Source organism: Parus major, chromosome 6 (assembly GCF_001522545.3).
Source record: "Parus major isolate Abel chromosome 6, Parus_major1.1, whole genome shotgun sequence".
Lineage (NCBI taxonomy): Eukaryota > Metazoa > Chordata > Aves > Passeriformes > Paridae > Parus > Parus major.
The window spans coordinates 31,534,333-31,555,954 of NC_031775.1; the positions used below are offsets into that span (position 1 = coordinate 31,534,333).

At 42.3% G+C, this 21,622-nt stretch overlaps 1 protein-coding gene across 1 annotated transcript in view; it reads right to left on the bottom strand.

The window, feature by feature from the left end:
* Positions 1–21,622, bottom strand: part of ADAM12 (ADAM metallopeptidase domain 12) — a 170,398-nt gene that overhangs the window by 107,135 nt on the left and 41,641 nt on the right. Inside the window, exon 3 of the mRNA XM_015633829.3 lies at positions 18,780–18,853. Within this exon, the coding sequence (XP_015489315.1) occupies positions 18,780–18,853 (74 nt within the window). The remainder of the gene's footprint in view (positions 1–18,779; positions 18,854–21,622) is intronic.

Sequence of the window (21,622 nt, forward strand, 5' to 3'; positions counted from 1 at the left end):
AGGAAAAAGGACAGGTAAATATAAACTGGGGAAAGGACAGGTAAATATAAACTGGGGAAAACCAGGAAAATATAAACTGGGGAAAACCAGGTAAATATAAACTGGAGGAAGAACAGGTAAATATAAATTGGAGGAAGAGCAGGTAGATATAAACTGGGGAAAAAGCAGGTAAATATAACCTGGAAAAAGGGTGGGGGAGGAAAGGTTAGGTTAGGAAAGTGGAAAGTAATAAGTAAATATAAACTGGGGAAAGAAACAGGTAAATATAAACTGGGGAAAAAGCAGGTAAATATAAACTGGAGGAAGTGCTGGTAAATATAAACTGGGGGAAAAGCAGGTAAATATAACCTGGAGAAAGAACAGCTAGATATAAACTGGGGGAAGAAACAGGTAAATATGAACTAGGGAAAGAACTGGTAGATATAAACTGGGGAAAAAGCAGGTAAATATAAATTGGAGAAAGAAACAGGAAGATAAAAACTGGAAAAAGTGCAAGTAGGTATAAACTGCAGGTCTGTCCTTCAAGGTGACATAATTCCCTTCCAGAACTGCATTTCCAAAGCATCAGCTTCCCAACAGTGAGGAACAGCACAACAGAACATGTGAAATTGGATAAACATGGCTAATTCCCAAGGGAATCATAATTGTGACAGTGAAATATGATGGTTTACTAGGTCAAATACTTTCTTCAAAGAAACATGCTTGAAAATTATATTGAAAGCTTGACTTGGACAGATTGCAGGGACCTGGTCCAACACTACGGTCAAAGATATTTTTTCCCTGAAGAAATCAGTCACTGCACTACACAGGGCTTGCATGGACACAAAAATAAATTAATGTTTATTCTGTTTTATCTTCCTGTGTTAACATCATTAACTAAACCATACTGGAATGTCAGTCAAAGTCTTTTGTACGTGTTTGCTCGTAATACAGGAGGTTTTAAAAGATAATCTGAAAATTTAAGTTCAAGCCAAGTTAAAAACCCAAAATGTTAATATTGAAAGTATTTTTGAAGCACCATCTATAGATAATTTGCACCTGAGAAAGGAATATTTTCTATACATATAAAAAATGTATTGTAATTTTGTTTTAATGGAGCTTAATCTTTTTCTGGTTAGACATCATTTAAACAAAACCTCACCCAATATTCTAGGTCCCTGCTCTTTGTATTTCCACCCTCCAATGACCAAATTATGGTGTTGCTTGATAAAATTTCCTGACATAAACAGTTTGCAAAAGAATCACAAGGATGGAGGAGTAGAAGGAATCACCTTGTAGTAAATGTTCACTCCTCTGTCCATCTGAGGTTATGAAATTCCCAGAACCTCATGATAATCCCAAAACATTCAGAATACCAGAGTCCAGAAGCCTGGAAGCCACAGAAGTCTGCTGGGCCACAGGAGGACAAGCAGGACAGATCAAAGCTGCTGCCATTGTCTCAGAACCCTCCTTCAGCAGTCACAGCTGGGAACACCTGGATGGCCAAATTATCTGGAAATATTTGTGCTCACTCACCCACCTCTGTTTTACAGAGGAAATCCTTTGTTGCTATCAGGATAAATGGGTATTTTGTAAATAAAAAGGATTTCACTGAAACAGCATTTCTACACATGAGCAACCTGGTCTGGGCCCTTGGCAGAGGGGCGGGATGAGATGAGCTTTAAGGTCTGCTCTAACTCAAACCATTCTGTGGTTCCATGACCATATAGATAAAGTATTAATCATAAATTAAAGGACCAGATAAATTCCAGTTGGATATCATTATCCACAGATGTTCTGGAAGTGATTCATTAGAGATACATTCTGTAACTATAGAGATAAGGACTGAAACTGGAGGTCTGGAACACATTTTGCTGACCAGGTCAGCTTGCAAAATCTTCAGATATGACCAGGTCAGTGGCCCCAGACACTTGGAGAAGATAATCTGAAATCCTGGCCAGCTGATGCATACATTAAAACACAGAAGAGGTAAGAGGACAGGAGTTATTCAAAAAAAAGCCCAAAAGGTGCTGGCAGCTGCACGATGTCAGCTGTATTTGTAATATTAATTTGTAGCAATTAATCCAAACCCCAAGCTAAGTCAGCACTGTTAGCCAAGGGTGATAACATGAGCACATTTCTTTAGCAGAACATCCATTCCTATTTTTCTGGCCTACAACATTCCTGCTTACATTCTTCCATGGCATCTGAATTTGTGTCTCACCTACATCCCACTCCACCCTCAAAGCACAGGAGCTTCTCTGGGCACCATGAAATGTCAGGTTTTGGCCACACTGAGCTTTCACATTGGATAAAGGAGTTTTTTTATTGCCTGGACCGAATTCCGACCTTAAAAGTGGAGAAAGTATTTTGGAGAAATATTTATATTATTTTTGGAGAAAATATTTAGAGACATCCAGCAGCAAAGAGTGCGAAAAGAGGGTTCAACCCTTCCCTGGGCCTGTTAAAATCCTGCTGAACCACTGATTACTGGAGACTCCTCCAGGGCAAAAAAATTCCCTTGTAAAAGATAAAGAAAACTGAAATTTTATATTAATATCAACAGACTTTGATCTAGCAATATATCTACAAAATGTTATTCCAGTATCACCCTCTAAATCTCTGTCTCCAAAATGATGTGGATTGTCAGAACTTCATACATAAATTTATAAGGGACCATCGTTAATTTCATGCAAATGACAGTCCTAAATGGCCCTTGTAAAATACTCATTGTCTTCTGCTCTCATAAATTTCAAACTTCTTTCAGTTTATCATGAACTCAGGAGATGAATCACATTCCAACTGTGCTCATCACACACTGCAGTGGCCTTGGCCTTGCACCGCCTTCCTATGTCGAAATATTAAATTCCAACCAAAAAAAAAACAAATGGATATTCAGCAAAAGTTTTAGCTACAAAAATAAAATTCTCTATAAAGCTGGGAAATTAAATGTTTAAACATGGTCTAAATGAATCTCTTATTTTATATCCCATGTGCTTGGGGACATGGGTTAGTGTGGCCTTAATGGTTGCACTTGATGATCTTGGAGGACTTTCCAACCTTAATAATTCCATACTCATTTCAAATTGATGATTATTTTGGAGCCCATACCCTGCACTTTGAATAATTTGTTAGCTTGAGGGTTTTGTCCAGCAATCCCATTTTTGTTATGACAGTCTCTACAATACTTCACAAAAAAAAAAAAAAAATTACTGCATTCCTATAAAGTATTTTCTCAGAAGAAAAGAAAAAAAACATTCAAGGGGCTCTATCCAGAAATGTCTTTGTCTTCAGAACAGAAGAGTAAGAAACCAAAGGATTTCCCAGCTCCACTCCTGCCATCCCACAGATTTCCTGACCATGTAGTGATAATAAATGTGACTGAGGGGATCCCGTGGTGTGAACTCACTGGGACCCAAACATGGCCATAATTTGGATGATTCCTAGCTAACATCTGAGTCTTAATTAGTTCATTTCTATGCTAGTTATCTCTCAGGATTAAAAAAGGACCTTTCAGGTCACCCAGGACAACATTTGGAGTCTTGCAATGCACCCAGAGCTGTGACCTGCTGTAAGAGCTGGCTCACAGTTATAAATAGCTCAATCCAATTAGCACTGGAGAGGTTAATTTACCTCATTTAGGGGAAGCAATTCTCCATCTGAGCCACCTGCAGAGCTTTGGTGGCTTTAGGGACATGAATCACACCTGGCAAGGACCTCACATTCTACATCTTCCCAGAAATTCTGCTGTGGACTTTCAGGGCTGACAGGGTCAGAAATGAAGGTGGTGCTGCTGCTGAAGGCGCTCAGTTGATTTATAAAACCCACAGCCTCAAATCTTTCCATAAAAAACATCCCAGAGGTTGGCCTGGGAAGTCACCACTATGGAATTAGGAGCTGGAATTACGATGTGGATGGTGAAAGGCCCACATGAACACAAGCACTGAATTCCCCAAGGCCATGACATTAAGAGGTGGCCCTGGAGGGGATGCAGAGCCAGCCAAGGAGCTGTGACTGTGCCCAAAAAGAAATGATTCATTTTCAAAAGGAGGCAGCAAACCAGAGGCAGAAATGGACAGGGCTGGGACACCTCATGGAACAGAATAAAACCAAAACAGACCAAATTCACCACTGAAAACATGAAAAGGCCAAACAAACCATGACTAAGGAACCACAGGAAATGACCACAAGGGTGGACATGCTCCTCTTTCCCTTTATATCCACAGAGAGATTAAAAAATGAGACATTTCTTAACCACTGCTCAATGCCTTTCTTTCAGAATAAGGATACTGTAATCTAATCCTTCTGCATTAGGGTATCACTGCTCAAAATGCACTTGTGAGTGTAAATCTAAGATTCAGACTTTAAAATCATTCTTTTAGGTTGATGACAGTTATATCACATGAAGTCTCTGTGTCCTAGCAACAACATAACTCTTGCTAAACTCAGGCAATTGGAAAATCAGTCCGATTCAGACACAATTAAGATTAAATGTCATAACTGGCAATGTATGAAAAATACTAGGCCTTCCCAATTTAACTTTTTTTTCTATTCTCCTCTCCATATCTTTTGCAATGATTCATGCAATGACATGAGTAATACGTGGAAAAAAATGAGAATTGACTTTTGCTAAAATATCTGAATATAGAACATTAGTTTTTCTCTAAAGGTGTCTGGGTGCAGTTCCCATTCCCCTCTGAACCAAACACACAGTTGATAAAAAGCAAAGAGGTTTCCAAGCTCCAAAGTGGGCTAATACTAAACTTAAATCACATCCTAAATTTCTTTCTAAGAATCAAATTTCCTGATTTTTCCCTGACCAAATTTCAACCCAACACCATTTTCTGGTCTTTATTCGTTTGCCACTGAGAAAGGGTGAACTTAAATTAGAGATGAGAAATTAATTCCTCCCAGAGAGGGTGGAGAGGCCCTGGCACAGGTTACCAGAGAAGCTGTGGCTGCTCCATCCTTGGAAGTGTCTTTCCCTTTAGGAAATCCTGTCAGGAATGAAGCACACAAGTGGCTTTGTTTTACCTCTCTTTGAGAGATTTTCCAGCAGTTTTCCCTTTACTACAAGTTTTGTAAGCAAAGGGTCTCTCCTGTGATCAATTTGGTCTCTCCCATTTCCACCTGCTGTCTTCCTCCCTACTTATTCTTCTTCCAAAACATCTTTTTATTTAGGGAACAGGAAAATCTTGGTATGGAGAAGCCACAGGAATTGCTCATCACTGACATTAACACAGCTTTGCAAATTCAGATGACCTTAATTAGCAACGTATCCCCACCACCCAACCTATGCATCCTGTACAATTTTCAGTCAGAAATGAACATATCATATTGATTTCCTTATGCTCCTTTCCTGATTTAATTTCCTGAAACAGTTTCCCAGTTTCTTCCAATCCCAGCTGGGCATTCAATCTCAAAGCTGGTGTGCAACTGCCAGGGTTAAAGGAATGCAGTTTTAGCCCTATCAGCGCTGTCAATCCCATCCTTGGCACTCATCTTTTGCTCAGTCTGAGACATGATCTTAATTTTTCCTTATCTCTGGATTCCAATAATCCCTCCCTGATAAATTCTGATCTCAGAATCCCTCCAGGAGTGAAAACCAGAGCAGCTTTCAGCATCCAGCTGGGCACATGTGTGATCTCCTGACTTCCAGTGCTCACCACAGCAACTCTGTTTTCATTTCCAGCAGCTCCTCTGCAACCTTGCTGGTCAAGGGAGGTTTTCCATAGAAGATTTCAATGTGTGTGTGTTTCTTATCTCAGCCTCTTTTCTCTCTGCTATTACATCCAGGTGTTCCTTGGACACCTCTCTGGGCAGCCCCTTCCAATGTCAAATCATTCTTTCCAGGAAGAAATTCCTCCTGATGTCCAACCTGACCCTCCTCTGGCACAGCTTGAGGCCATTTCCTCTCATCCTGTCCCTGTTCCCTGGAAGCAGAGCCTGACCATACAGCCTCTAAATAAGAGGATTCTGTGGAAGCCAACAAAAGAGGAATTTTATTTCCTTTCTAATTGTCTTAACACTAGGTTTAAGAATAAACACAGGAAGACCTAGAAAATTCACCACAGCTCATATGCAAATTCCAGCACTGGCAAAAGCCCTGGAGATGTGGTTTGCAGACACTACTTGATCTTCCATGCTCCCTCTGCTCTTGGATAGATTTTCACCCTGCTTGAACTGTGTAAAAAATATGCATAAAGAAGCAAAGGGGAACACTGGAGATGAGAAAAGCAGCCATGCTATGATTAAATATGAATGGTAATGCCAGAGCTTCTGATGGAAGGAAAACAGAAAACCCACTGCAATTAAGAGCATGAACACAAGGCAAGGCATCCTCCTCTGATTTCTGATATTGTGAGGAGAGTTTTCAAGGAGAAAGCTAATATCACTGTAATCCTTGCTTTTCCCTGTAAAATATATATGTTTTTGCAGAACAGGATTCACTTCTGAAGCTGTACCAACAAGTAAATTATTCATAAGAGAAGAGATAAAAGACAGAACATTTCACAGAGTAAAATATTTAGACTCCCCTATCTCTGGCAGTGTGATCATACTCGTACTAACTGGGCAGACTGGGAATCAAAATGAAGCTCAATTAAGGGCTACAAACTGTGCATATAAAATACATCAAGCTGATAAAAATGACAGCTCTGCTGTACCTATGTTTCATCTTTCATGTTGAACCAGTTCAAGGAGAACTAAGCAAAGATGCAATTAATCAGTGCTCTAACATTGTGCTACTTATCAATATGTGAGTGCAACACCTCAATAAAACAGGATGCTTAAAGGGCTGCTAAATGTATCAATATTCAATTACACAATGTTAATAAAGCCATTAAAAGAGAATTAACAAGGGTTTACTCAGGAAGTATCTCTGCCTGACATTAGGTGGCTCTTTAAACATTTTCTAAAGAAATACAGTAAAAAGCTATTAAAATATTTATGCAATGCTTGCATTAGTTCTGTTTAACTGGCACGGCAGCAATAATATCAGCAGTTTTAAATGCCCTGCTTCTCAGCACCACGATTATCCACTAGTTATGAGAGAGAAATAAATTCCCAGACTTAGAATTTTAATGCTTTTCATTACAAAGAAACGATCTCCAAATCCTTCATTAAAGCTCAGAGCCCCACTAAAACCCCATCCTTCCAACTCTTTGTTGAGGAACCAATCTCAGAGTGTGCTGCAGTGTGGAGATGACCACTGAGGCTCCTGCCTGCCCAGGTAGCCCAGAGAAAAGTTGGATTTTGCCCCAAATCTTTGAGCTCAGGCCTCACAGGCAAAGCCTTCCTGGAGAGCTCCGAAAGCAAAGGCAGATTATTTCATTCCAAGAGATTGTGCTGCTGCAGCACTTCTGGGCTTGTAGCTCCTCCTCGATTCCCCAGAAACAAAAAGCCTCCCAGGACTTGTTAAATTAGCCAACATAATGAAGTCCAATTCTGTGTTACTTGCACAGGGACTGGAAAAGATTCTGTGTTTCCATGTACATAAACAAAACCTGCCTCAGCACACCAGGGAATTAAGAGGTTTATAAAATATAAAAGACATTCACATTAATCTGTTAAACAATTCATTCTCTACCCTGCCCTTTCCTACTAAGTGAATTCATTACTTATATAAAAATATATATTATTTGTTGCTGGTTCTTTTTTTGCTGCTGGGGACTCAGTGCTGGCCCCCAAGACCTTGGGGCTCTCTGGGGGGACACTGCTGCTGCCCCTGGGGCACTGGAGCAAAGGAAGGTGCTCTCTCTCCCTATTATTCAGATATTTTGGGTGCATAACAATGCCAGCTGTGCTGCAGGAAGGACAGACTGCACCATTGATCTGAATTAAATTATTAGGAGGTGTGGGAATGAAACAGATGAATTCACACCCTGGAAAAATCTAAAATAAAGCAGTTCCTCTGATGCTGCCCAGACAATGCTGAGTATTTTTCTTCCATTTCCTAAGCTCAGGGAAAATGTTGGTTTCTTGCAGGACAGGTTGGGCAAACTTTATTGACATAAACCCATCCTTACACTGAGGCACCCACAGATCTTCCCAAGGACCTAATACAGTTTAGATGGATACTCCTCTAAATTAGTATAAAAATCCATATTCTTCTTCAGAAAATAACAGCACTTATTGAGTAACAAGATCAAACAGGTGCTACCAAGTAAAAACATCTTAACAAGAACTGGCCTTGTTTTCCTTTTACATCAGATCACCAGGCCTCTGAGCTCAAAGGAAGTCAAATGCATGCCCTGCTTGAACATTACCCACAGAATCCTTTGGAAATACATTAATTTGCCACAATTTTCATCCAGAAAACAAAGTGAGGTAGATTTTAATGATGATGCAGTTGAACAAAGATTAATCTAACCCAAAAGCAAGTGAAAACAGCAGCTACTTGCTCCTGACTGCTTTGTTTTCTGAAGACACAAATAACTACCCACTTCTCTAATAAAACAATTGAACCTTTCTAGCACACCCACTCCTCTCCTCCCCAAATATTTTTGTTTTAGAAGCATTTGTGTTGCAATCACTGCTGGGTTTTATGCTACCTCAACACTATCACCCAGCTAATAATGTGATATTATTTATTTGTATTTGGGTTTTTTTTTGCTGCTTATGTGGGGGTAAAATATACATTCAAATTTTCATTCCTTGTGTAGCCAGAATCCCTGATTTTTCCCAGGTTATATTTTTATTTGTCCAACTAAAAGCTGTTAAAGAGTTTTGTGGAACTTGTTAACTGTTGTAGCTTCCAACAACCCAGTTTTCAACTAGATGAGTTTTAAATCTAATCAAATTATACTACACCTTACAGGCACCGTGTCCTTCATGGGAGATTTTCCCATTTTTCAGCCAAACACAAGGGGTCTGATCACTCTTCATATTTATGGTGGAGTCATCTTTCATGCAGTGAGTGTAAGGGTGTCCCTTTCAAAGCCCAGACCCAGCCAGGGGACACATCCAACACAGGAAACGCTGCTGAGAGACAAATGTGAGCTTTCTGAGTCACCCCAACACATTTATTAAGCACCAAGTTGTGCTTTTACAACTGGTCTCCATCAGAGATATTTCATCTGTTACCAGAGCGTCATCCCTCCTAATGACTCATAATGCAGCCTCATTCCATTGAGCTTGATTTCACTGCCTCATCAGCCTCTTGTTCTCCAGGGGCAAAGCTGCTCCTTTCAGCATGTTCAGCCCACAGAGATGTGGCCATTAACTGCAGCTCCTCATTATGTAAGAATCAGCTAATCAAGACTGACCAAGCCATAACTGATGTTGTGATTGAGGAGAGGGAAGACATCTGCTTGGAATTATCCAGCCCGCTGTTTCAAAACTGATAAGGCATTTACTGCCTTGCTGTTCAATTAGAGCAGGAATAAATGGGTTTGGGGGGTGCCTGGGGGAATGGGGAGTTTGCTTCACCGATGGCTTGGGAGGGGGAGAGGGATGGAGGGCACAAAGTGCAGGCAAGGCCCAGCAGCGCTGAGGAGAAAAGGCAGAAGCTGTCTGCAAACCACGTCAGCACAAGGCACAGCTGACAGATTGTGAGCTGGATTTGAGGGGCTGTGTGTAATGTAAAGAAAACTGTCATTTCCATGGTTTTCAGGCTAAGTTGTAAAAATATTTCTACTTCCATTTCCTAATTCCCATCCAGTTGTGTATTTTTTTTTCTTTATCTATTATCCAGAGTAAAACTAATGTTCAAATGTATCACATTCACTTCTGATGTGGGAAGCCATTCCCCTGAAGTCAGAGTGGGCTGTATGTAAGCATTCCTGATTAATTTGGTGATGGAGCTTGCTTTTTTATTCCTAAATGTCACATACAGCTTTCCTGAAGCCAAAACTTTACGTGTTTTATTATCAGAGCACAGGAGATACATCTCCTTATTCTTTCTTTTTACAGGAAAAAACGGTAATAAAACATGACCTTTTAATACATAATCTGTAACAGAATATGCTGGGCAGATAAAATATGTAACATGAGAAAGACTGCATTGAAACTGAGCCCTAACTGGGGCTGTAACTGAACATAACTCTTGTTTCCCTTAGGGAAACAAAGAGTATCAGATAGGAAGAGGACACTGCTTTTCCTGGACCGAGCAACACCAAGAAACTGCAAATATGTGGGGCAGATGAAGGAACAGACAAGTTCTGCTTCCCTCCTGGGAGGACTGGGAAGCACAGATTGCCAGGAATAATCCCATTCTGGGTGATCATTCCAGTGTTCTCACATTCCCTTATTCCTACAAAAGGCACACTTCCACACACAGCCAGGTACTCGGGCTTTTCACAGCTACTTCAAATCAATGAGGAGCAGGTAGCAAGATAAAAGCACAGGAATAAATTGGACCCATTTTTTGAAGGAATCTGTCTGGATTACTGAGGCCAGACATCAAAGAAGGGGGAAAAAAAGCACCCTCTTGCCAAGCTTATGTTTCCATATATGTATTTCCTCCCCACTCCTCATATAGGCTCTGCTTTTTGCATCAGCCCTCTTGGCTGATATCGCAACACCTCACCGCTTTTCATCTTCAAAATGTGAACAAATTCATCCTCGAGGCTCTGAAAATGTGAACAAATTCATCCCTGAGGCTCTGCTGGGAGGAAATGAGATGCATAAATGTGGGGATCCCTCCTTCCCTGCGGGGTGGTGGGAGATGGGCTGGACAGGGCACGAGCACCTCCTGGACCTGCACGCTCTGCAGACAGGGATGGGTTTGGATTCCTCCAGCAGCACTTTCTGCCATCCTTGGAGCCCTGAGAAACTGCTCTGTCACTTGGAAAGGAACTGACATTTTCTGGAAAGAGTCTCAAATTCAGCGTCCAGCTGAGTGTCTGCTTCTCCTCTGAATTCCACCCCACACACAGAAAAATCCTGTCCTCAAATACCTTTCACCTGCCTCTTTCTCTCTTTCTTCCCTAATTGTTTTTCTTTTTTAATTCTTATTCTATCTTTTCCTTACCCTTTTTCCTATGTTTTGAGGAGGCAGACCTTCCCCAGTAGGTGCAGAGAGGCAGCTGGAGCAGCAGCAGCAGCTCTGCAGACATGCCTGCAGCCTGAGTCACGCATGGAAAAGGAGCCGTTACATCAGGGATGTTGAATGGGATCCTGCCCAGAGAAACATCCAGGAATCACACTCTGCCATGGACACACGTTCACTCCCTTCCCCTGCTTTCCCTCTTCTTTCCATGGATTTTGTGGCAGAGGGGCACCCCAAGGTTTTTAGAGAGGGGTCTGTGCATGTTGGCCGCTTTCCCTGCAGCCCTGGCAGGAAAGAAATGCTTGAAATGCTGAAGGCTGCCCTGCTGTACCTATGGAAATTCATACACACCTGGAAATCCCTCTCAAGGGAGACTGCAAAAGGGGGGAAAAAGAGAAAATAAAGAAGGAAGATGAGAAAAAAAAAAGATATAAGAGAGACAGGTTATGAACATTTTTGTGGAAGTTCCTGCACTCAGTTCCTGACTGAAATCTTCAAAGGAAACTGAGATGTGAACTCTTCATGAGAACAGCATGACCGGTGTCTCCTTAGCCCCTTAAAAGTCCCTATGCTCAATTTGTGACACCATTTTGTTCTTCTAACTCTACAGGGATATAGCCTTAGAAGAACCACATCCCAGGACCTCAAAACACAAATCATATGGGGCACATGTGAGGGGAAAACTTTTATCTAAACTCCATGACCACAGCATGGCAAAGCTGCCAAGCCTCAGGATTTGAGCATGACTGTGACAATATTATCAGGACTTTGCTTTTGGTTGGTTTGTTGGTTTTTTTAAAAAAAAACTTGTGACAAAGCAGAAAAAACTTGAGGACATAAATCTCAAGTATTAGAATAAAAGGCATGATAAAAACAATCTTAAATCTTGAATCTTGCTTTTTGAATTTTTTATTTTATTTTTTTTTGGTGATATCTCTTCACATGACATGGACACACATTGCCAGGTTTTCCTCTCCCTGCTCCTGTTCCTCCCTTCTGCTACATCCAACCCCCAGCTAAAATCCCAGGGGGCAAAGTCAAGGGAGGGACTGAATCATAAAATCATTGAATGGTTTGGGTTGGAAGGGACCTCAAAGATCACCTCATTCCACCCCAGCCATGGCAGGGACACCTTCCCCTGTCCCAGCTGCTCCAGCCCCAATGTCCAGCCTGGCCTTGGGCACTGCCAGGGATCCAGGGGCAGCCCCAGCTGCTCTGGGCACCTCACCACCCTCAGCTGTGATTTGAAAACTTATTTAAGCCCTCCCAGGTTTCTGAAGCCAGAAAACAATATCCACAAGCGTTTCTGAAAACCAGGAGAATCCTTTTGGGTCCGGCTTGGTCTCTTTACAGGTGTTGTGGGAAGGAGCTCGAACACCCCGGGCAGTGCTGGGGCACTGGGGCCGCAGAGCAGAGCTCAGCATTTCCCCCTCGCTGCTTTCAGATGCTGCTCACTCTTGTCAGGAACAACTTTTTAAAAAAAACACCAACCAACAAGCACAAATATTCTGAAACCTGCCCAAGGAGCAGATAGAAAAACCACGTGAGGAACCCTCGGGAGGTTTGTGAGCCAAGCCTGGCTCCAGCTGGAGCCTCCCATCCTTTTCCTGCCAACCTGCACAAGGACCTGGGACACGCGGTGCTCCTCGCCACGTGGGCTGCACTATCAGCAGGAGATTGAGAGGTTTCCAGAAGGATTTTATCTCCTGTCTCCCCCCCAGTTCTGGGTTTTCTCTCCTAGAGGACTGCACGTGTGCTCGCTGTCACGGCGCTGGGGCTGAGCTGCCTGCACAGGGAGGGAAGAGCATTCCTGCTCTTTCCCCATAGCCAGCTCTCCTCCCGACCTCTCTGCTGAAAACCTCACATTCTGCACTGCAAAGGGAGGTTAAAACACAGCTCAGAAAATACTGGAGTCTACTGCTGCAATGCATTCAGAGAGTGGAACATAAAGAGGGCTAATTCTATATTAAATTTATTAACATTTGCCTATTACTGTTATATCTTTAATTGGAAGGGCCAGCTCAGGATTGCTCTGATTTACAGAGTGATAAAGTAAAAATCTTGGGTTCACTTGGCTCAAAGCTGCCAGCTTGAGACTCTGGAAACTGAGGAAAACTCTTGTGCAGAGAAGGCAGCACCTGGCCCACGCAGCAGACAGATTTTGCTTGCTGTGTGAGCGAGGTCTGTAGCTCTGCAGAACACACACAGGTGTGAAACTTCGCACATCTCAGTTTTCCCAGAGAAAAGGGTTTGGTCCCTCAGTCCTTCCCTCATGCCCAGGCTGCAGGGCATCACTGACTCCCCTGACCCCAAAACCAGGGTTTGGGACATGGGTCAGACACAGCCCTCTCTCCTCTCCAGGGAATTTGGCACAGCCCTGTTATCCTGCTGTTTTGTGGGCATGGGAAGAGAAGGTTGAGCTTGACAGACATTGTGACAGCCACAAAAATGTCTGAGAATTTGTATTTCTGAGTCTTTTTATCCTCTCCCCTTCCAGCATGTTGTATCAGCATATAAATACCTTTTTGCACTGTTCCTTTCTTTTGGGGTGTTTGTGCAAGGAGTTGGAGCTCCTCATGTTTGTGGGGGTTGGAACTAGGGGATCTTTAAGGTCCCTTTCAACCCAAGACTTCCTATGATTCTAAGATAAAAAACAGACCAAAAAAGCAGCAATTTCTCTCCTGATGGGACTGAACCCTTTCACTCCACAATGACACAGCCAGAGGTAGCCCTGACCACACAACCTCGACTAGCATTGCTAAAAAACATAGAACAAATCTTTGCTTCTCAATGCCCATGCTAAATATTTAATTTTTATACCACAAACCTGTGAGAAATACCTTTACCCTTAGAGCCACAGACTGATCCCATTCTTACTGTAGCTCTGGTAGCTGAATTGCCATATTTTGGTGTGGTTTAGACCATCTGACTGGTGCCATTGCAGAAGGGGAAAAAGGGTTCCTTCCAGTAAAATGAAACTTTTTACTTCAAATTCTAGTGAAATCCCAACTGTCAGCTCAGGCTGAAATGCTGCAGTACAGCTGCCAGCTCCAGCACTTGCAGATAAACCAGGCTGAGGTCACAGTTTTTTGGCTAAGACACAGCACAGAATTATAACAGCAAGTATATTCTGACAGGTCCCAGCTCTCTGTTTGGGGTTTGTTTGTTTAGATTTGTTTCTCTCTCCGTATTTCAAGCCATTGATTCTATAGAAGCATGTCAGTTCATTAACAAATCCTGTCAGCTATTTTCTTTGGCACTGGGAATGGGTTGTTTCCCTGATAAATTAATCCAGCTCCAATGCCACTTGCACACCAATCAGCGTTCCCATTCAGGGAGGTCAGGCAGAAAAGTGGAGAGAATGACTTCTTTTCTTTTAACCAAAAGAGAAAACAAAATATTGCTGAACTCTGAAGCCTCACTGGAACTGGACACATCAGCACTGTGCATGAAGATGGCTACTGCCTGATTTCCAGCCCAGGGAATTCTGCTGGAGCCTCCTCAGTCCCAACCCCTCCTGGCTACTGTGTCTGCAGGGAGAAGTGGAAAATGTGCAAGGGGGACAGAGATGACCTAAACCCCTGGAGATCTCTGGGATCCTGAGGGATTGATGGAGGCTTATTAAAGGATAAGATGGAGGCTTATACCGTGGCCTGAGGTGGATTTTGTCTCCTGATAAAATTGAAGAATTTTTACAGAGGGAATAAAAGGCAGCAATGTAACCTCATATGCCTTTTTTATATTGCTTTGTTAAGGCTGGGCTATAAACCTGACGAAAAGGAGTATAAAATGATGGGGAAATGAAGAGTGAACTCTGATCCTCTAAAATAATCCAGCTTTTTCTTTCCATTTCCATGTTCCAATGGACACTGCCAGTGGCCCACCAGCCACAACCACACTGATGTCACCCTCACTGCTCCCTCTGCAAAGCTGGACAATGCAACCTTGGCAGAAGGAAACTGTCCAGGACATACCTGGGATGTTCTTGATGTCCTCAGGGGCAAAGCCATCCCCCTTCATACTCATCCTCTCATGCTTATCTCAGCCTTTTATCCTTCTGTGATACCCCCAGCCTCAGGTACACACAGGAGTGAGTGCTGGGAAATCCCCAGCATCTGCTCAGAGTTACATTTCTCTGACATTCATAATTACGACCTTTGTCAGCAGATCATGTAAGCATGAAATTAATTTTGAAAATCAGTAATTCCACCAGCTTTACCTGGACCTCTCAGGTGTTTAAAGTGAAAAGAACGCTTAAGAGCTTTGCTGTGTACAGACCTAGCCCTGACAGAGTGCAAAACGTTTCCAGGCACAGACAAACAGCCAGTAGCCACAGACTGTTCCACTCTCCAGCTCAGATTTAATCTTACAGGGGCTCTGTTTCACTGACACAGCCGTGAACTGCTTTCCTCTAAGACCCACATGCTGCAATCAACTTCCAAGGGATTTCTAAGTGCATACATTACTGTCCCTGGCACACCAGCAGAGCATCAGTATTACTGATGTAATGCACCCCAGCCCAGTCAGCTGCTCCAAAAAGTGGTTTATTTTGCAGCTGATGGATGCTTTGCTGATTCTGGAAATCTCTCCATATGACAAGTGTTTCTAAAACATTTAAGGTACTACAGAGCTGAAGGTTCTCAAGAGTGCAATCATCTTTTGCAGCTAAATCATGGTAAGGAACGTACTTGCAATGTGAGCTCGCTCGCAGGTTTTCTGCCTGTGACAAATTGAATCCACCACAAATAATTTTGGGGTTGCAATTACAAATGGGCCGTGCCTGGAAATTAATCACCAAAGTATTTAATGAATATCCACAAAAGTAATCTCAACAGCTGCAAGCCATCGAGATTTCAAGCCCTAGGCTGCGAAGTCAGGTACCAGTAACTCTTGCAGAAGTCACTCAGAACATCTTGCCCAGTACATGTGAACACATTTTGATGAGTCTAAATATCAGAAAGCACCAAACTGACATTCAATATTTCCACAGATAACAGATGGTTTCACACGTTGCTCCCCACTTGGGGTTGCCTAATGCATCTGAATCATGTTTTGAAATATAACTCAAGGTTTGGAAAATCTCAAAGGTTTTCAATAAATGGAGTTTAATGTCAAGACTACTCAAAGCAGCTGTTCCTCCTAACCATGGAAAATCACATCCAGGTTTTTTTTGGCATGACCCAGTGCAGAAATTATGTAATTTGGGGGTCCCATGCACCACCACCCCCACCATTCTCCAATGTGAAACCACAGCAAGATAACAGCACATGTCTCAGAGCTTCCTGTGCTGCCACTTTGAACTCCAGACAAGGTGTTTGTGTTTCTCTCTCCACTCCTACCTGCAGCAGGTGAGTAATGCCTCAATGTTTTCTGAGCATTCAGAAATTCCAATTTCCAATTCAACACCAATATCAGGAATAGGGAGCAGGGGCTCATCTGCATCCTTGGAGATTCCCAGGAAGGAGGGATGGGAACCCTGCTCTCTTCCCCAGGTTTTTGATGAGCTTTTCCCACCTCTGGAGTCCAGAACCCACAGGACCAGCCTGGCCTGCTGCCATCAGATGTTTGCTCTGCAGGAATGCAGGCTCTCATTTCTCTCCTGGGCATTACTTCCCACTCCATGTCCCTGCAGAGCCCCTGGAAGCAGCAGGATGCTCATGCCCCTCACCTCCTGTGCCAGTGACGACAAACCCAACACCAGCACTACAGGCAGAAGCACAACCACAACTTCCACAGGCAAGCACAAAGAGCTTGGGATTGTTTTCCCTGGGAAGCACAGCCCAGTCCTGCAGAGCAGCCCCTGGTGTGATTTACAGAGACAAAAACTGACCTACATGTGAACACAGAGAAAACTTCTGCTTGGACTTGCAACACTCAGAGCGTAATCTCTTAGGAAAATCAAAGTCAGAAATTCTGAAGAAAAGAGGAAAATGATTTTTCAAGACCATGACCAATTTTTTCCTGTGGTTTGGGATCTGTGAACTGCCTTGTGTGCTACAAATGCCAAACCCAGGCAAGGCTGATTGTCCCATCCCACAACACTGCCTCAAAGCTCCTGCTGGGATGAGGAACCTTGTGTTGCCAGCACCACACACAGCTCTTCCAGAACGCAAATCTTCAGCTGGACACCCCACCAAACTACAAAAATAATCCCAGTTTACCCCAAAGGAAAAATAATCATTGAAAAATACATTTCTTAAGGAGCAGAGCTCAATATCTCCAAATCCATGCAGTCAGACAGACACCCATAGAGGTAATTTATTGCATTTTCCAGTCCTGCTTCTAAAAGAGGTGAAGATTGCATCTTACAACCTTCTAAACCTGACTTTATTACAGGTACAAGAGAGTTTGGTATGTTCAGCAAAGCCTGTATTAGCAGTTTTATGGTTTTCTATGTTTTTATGTTCTTTTAATCGCTGACATGGAATGTAAATAGTTTCCTCAAGTGCTGCATACTTCCCATTCCTGCAGGAAGGCACACCCTTCGACAAAGATTAAGAGAATATAAAGCGAAATCCCTGTTTACTAAAGGAATTAAATTCTCCTCTAGTTACTGGAATACAGTAACCTGTGCATGGGGGATCTACACACCATTCAAAGACAAGTTTTCAGCAGCTAAGGGGCATGAAAAATAATCTAAAGGAAGCTCAAGATTTGGGCTTGATGTCGAATAATAAAGTGAACTGGAATTCATCACAGCTGGGTAACGTTAAGGTTCATCCAAATGACTGGGATTAAAAAGATTTTGTGTTGTTTTACTCCAGAGGACTAAAGAGGTGCCCTGTGGATTTCCATTGATGTTGTCTACCCCCAGCCTGAGGCAGGATGTCCCCAGGCTTCCCCTGGACATTTGATTTTGCAGGCACATTCCTTCACATCCACTCTCGCTCTTAAACTGAAAAAAATACCTTTGTGGCTTGGATTCCCCAGCAGGGGAACCTACAGAACTCACAGGTCCTTGGGAACTGTTATAAAAAGTTCTCCCTAGGTTGAGAGTGATCTTTGGTTTGCCTTTGACAAACAGCATGCAGTTGTCCTGATCTGGATTCCCACCATATATCCTTGAGATTCTCTTAGAGGAGAACAGAACACTTGCAGGGTAGACAAACACTTTGATGACTTTTTCCATTTGTCCTGGACTTCCAGAGCAGTGATTTCATTCCTGTATGGCTTTGTATCCCTTTAACAACTCTGCCCACAGGACCACATCAACAGCAGTCCCTGATCCCTCTCTGAAATCTCATGGACATGAGCAGGATGTGCTAGGAGCACATGGAAAAGATGCACACAAACACAGGCTCAAGCTCAGAGTTGGTCCTGCATGAACAGCACAACAATCCCATCATCAGCCCCTTGTCAGCAAACCCAGAGAGCTCCAGTTAACATTCCAGGAGGGGTTAATCCCAAAGTCTTGACTCATCACCCCTGATGGACACTGCACAGAGCAGATCATGGATGCAGCATTAGGAGGGATGAGTCCTCCCCAAAAAAATTCCAGAGATTGTAGGATATTCCAGATTACTGTAAATAAAAGGTCTTACCACAGGGAAGGAGGACAAATCCAAAAGAAATACACAGCAAAACCCTGAGAGGCAACATGTCCATTTTCAGCCCCACATAAATGCACACAACCACAGATTCATTCTCTATCAGCAATGCACAAATACCCATAATCCAAACTGGAACAAAGCTCTCATTAGGGGATTCTTTATAGGGGACCAGTAACAAAACAGGGTAATTTTAAACCATCAATTTTAAAATTATAAGTCACTTTCAAGAGTACAAAGTGACCATGCAGCAGGGTACTTACTCATTCCTCTCCAGATCGATGACCAGATGTTTATTTTCAGCTTGAATTACAAACTGCAGCACTGCTGGGTGGTTCTGAAAAAGGAGAACAGACTTGGCTGAGTCCAAACCCAGAGCACATCATCCTGCACCCAGCTCTGCCAGGGAAATGGACACATCATGGGATCAAAGGAAGTTTTGGCTTGGGAGGGGTCTTAAGAACCATTGAGTTCCCATGGGCAGGGACACCTTCCCCTGTCCCAGGCTGCTCCAAGCCCCAGTGTCCAGCCTGGTCTTGGGCACTGCCAGGGATCCAGTGCCAGGGCCTGCCCACCCTGCCAGGGAACAATTCCTTCCTAATATCCAAGACGTATTTCAAATTTTTAAGATGTATTTCAAGCTTTTCATAAGGCATAGTTAAGTTAAATAGTCAACTCAAAGTGGTGCTGCAGCAATTAAGATCATAGAATAACCTGAGTTGAAAGGGATGCATAAGAATTGTCAAGTGCAAAAAAAGTGAAATATCAATAAAAATACAGTCAACAGTATTATCAAGTATCTCTGTGACAACAATAGACAAAGTATTTATGCATATACAAGTATTTAAGAGAACTTTCTAAACAAGACATCAGCAAAAGAGCCCACAGAAATCCCATTTGCACTCCAGCATGGACCAGGACATCTGGATTGCATTTTCAAGCACCATCATGACTGTGTACAATCTTCATACTGCCTTTCCCCTGATTATAGAAAACAAGTTCTTTTTCATCTCAGGCATCCAAAGGTAAAACAAATAATTTTTTGGGTGAGCTGTGAGACAAGATCTGGAGAAGTGGAGGCCTAAAAACTTGCAGGAAGGGGCAATGCACCTCCACAGGCTCTGGAAACCACTTCCAAGGAGAAAGCACAGTTTGCAATATGCTGGCTGCCCTTGATCTGAAAGACTTAGCTCACATATATTTTAAAACTGTTTACATTTAACTTACATTTCATTAAACAAACTCACTGGATTGCACGACAGCATTTCCTTGTTTGAAATTCCAACAGTAGCTCCATAAATCAGCTGTTCCCCCATACACTCAAGATGCTTTTCTGAAGATTTGTGTCAGGCCAATTGCAGCAAGAATCATTTTGGGGTTCTAGTGTTTAATTGATTTATTGAGGAATGTGTCTGAATTTGTGATTGCTGTGACAGAGCATCCCCACCCTTGGAATGCAGTGATTTTCAAATTGTTTGAAAAATTAAGAATGCTTATTAAGAAGTTAAATTATTGGGAGGCTGTCATAGACTAAACAAAATTGTTCAAATGAGAACTAGCTGAGAACTGCCCAGTGCTCTCAGGCTTTATTGAGCCCAGGCTGGGAGCGAGACACCATTGCCTTATCCAAAGTGTCCTGCTCGTGCGAATCCAAACGTGCTTTCCCAGCAACAGCATTGAAATTCTGCATCTCTGTGAACTCTGCAGAAACCAGATCCCACTAGAATGCTAAATAAATGCTTCAGACTATCCTTGGCACTCGGCAAACACATGGGAGTCATTTATTGGCATGAATATTTAGAAGCAATGTTGATTATGACTTTAATATTAGTGCATTGCTTCCAAAACCCGTGAGATCTACAGAATGCGGAGTTTTGAGAGAGTAAACCACAATTAATTACAATATAACACAGTAAATAATTAAGATATTGCAGTGGCACAAATGGATTCTTTTCAGCTGAAGTCCCTCTTAATATGGAAATGACAACTATGTTTATTCATGAGTTTGCAGTGGTACTTATTTGACAGTCAATGGATGGTGGTAAAGTTGCAAAGTTAAAAAAGCAGCTGCAGAATAGAACAGGCTGTTACAAGACAAAATCATCTCTCAGAGAATTCCTAAAGCTGAAACTTCTTCTCATGGAGCACAATAATGGCCCCAGTTATGGATGCTTTGCACAAGACCCAGGTTCAGAATCTTGCTTCACCACAGATTTTTCTTTCAAACAAATGGCTCATTTCCCCCTTTTCCATCTGCAAGGAGATGAGACTATACTTTTTCTTAGTCTGACTGGAATTCATAAGCACAAATACAGCAAAAATTACCCACTGCACAGGTGCTAGGGTGACTACAAACAGAAACACTGGAAATTATAAATTCCTAATGGTAAAGAAAAATGAGTCTCTTTCAGAAAGGGCATTTGAGGTTTGTGCTTTGGTTATTCCTCCTCTTTTCTTAATCCATATTCCTGTGAAGTTAATTCAGATTTTTTTGTTAGGGCTTTTGTTGTGTTTATCTTGCAGTGGCTGTGGAGTCTTCCCTGAAGTTTATGCACTTTTCTGCCACAAACCCTTAGAAGTTCATTATAAATCCCATGAAACACTGTGATACCCGCCCTTTACAATCAATATTTTCACAACTGAGTCGCAGGATAAAATGGGAATGACTATAAAGACAGATATTAGAGCACTGTTTTATATTTTCCACTGAGAATAACCAAAAAAAATCACCTTGTGGGGGGTACAGAGCCTCCAGCTCAGAACATTTGAGGAGGAGCCACTTGTGACTCTTCCTTAAGAACCAGGAAAATAATTTCCATGCTGGTACCACAACTTATTCCCACATTGATCCCTTTAAAATTATCGACTGTGGATGCAAAATGGACCTGATGAGAGTGGCATTATTTAAACCATAATAAAGAAATTTTTATGGTTCTACTTTCTTTTATCCAGATCCAAATTTTCTACTTCTTTCCTAAAACTGCAATTTGCAGCTTTCCTTTTTGTTAATTTTTTTTTGTGGCATAAGAGAAGATTTCATCAGTGCCCACAAGCTTTTCCCTGATATCCTAAGAGGCCAAACTTCAGGATGATTGAAGTAGGAATC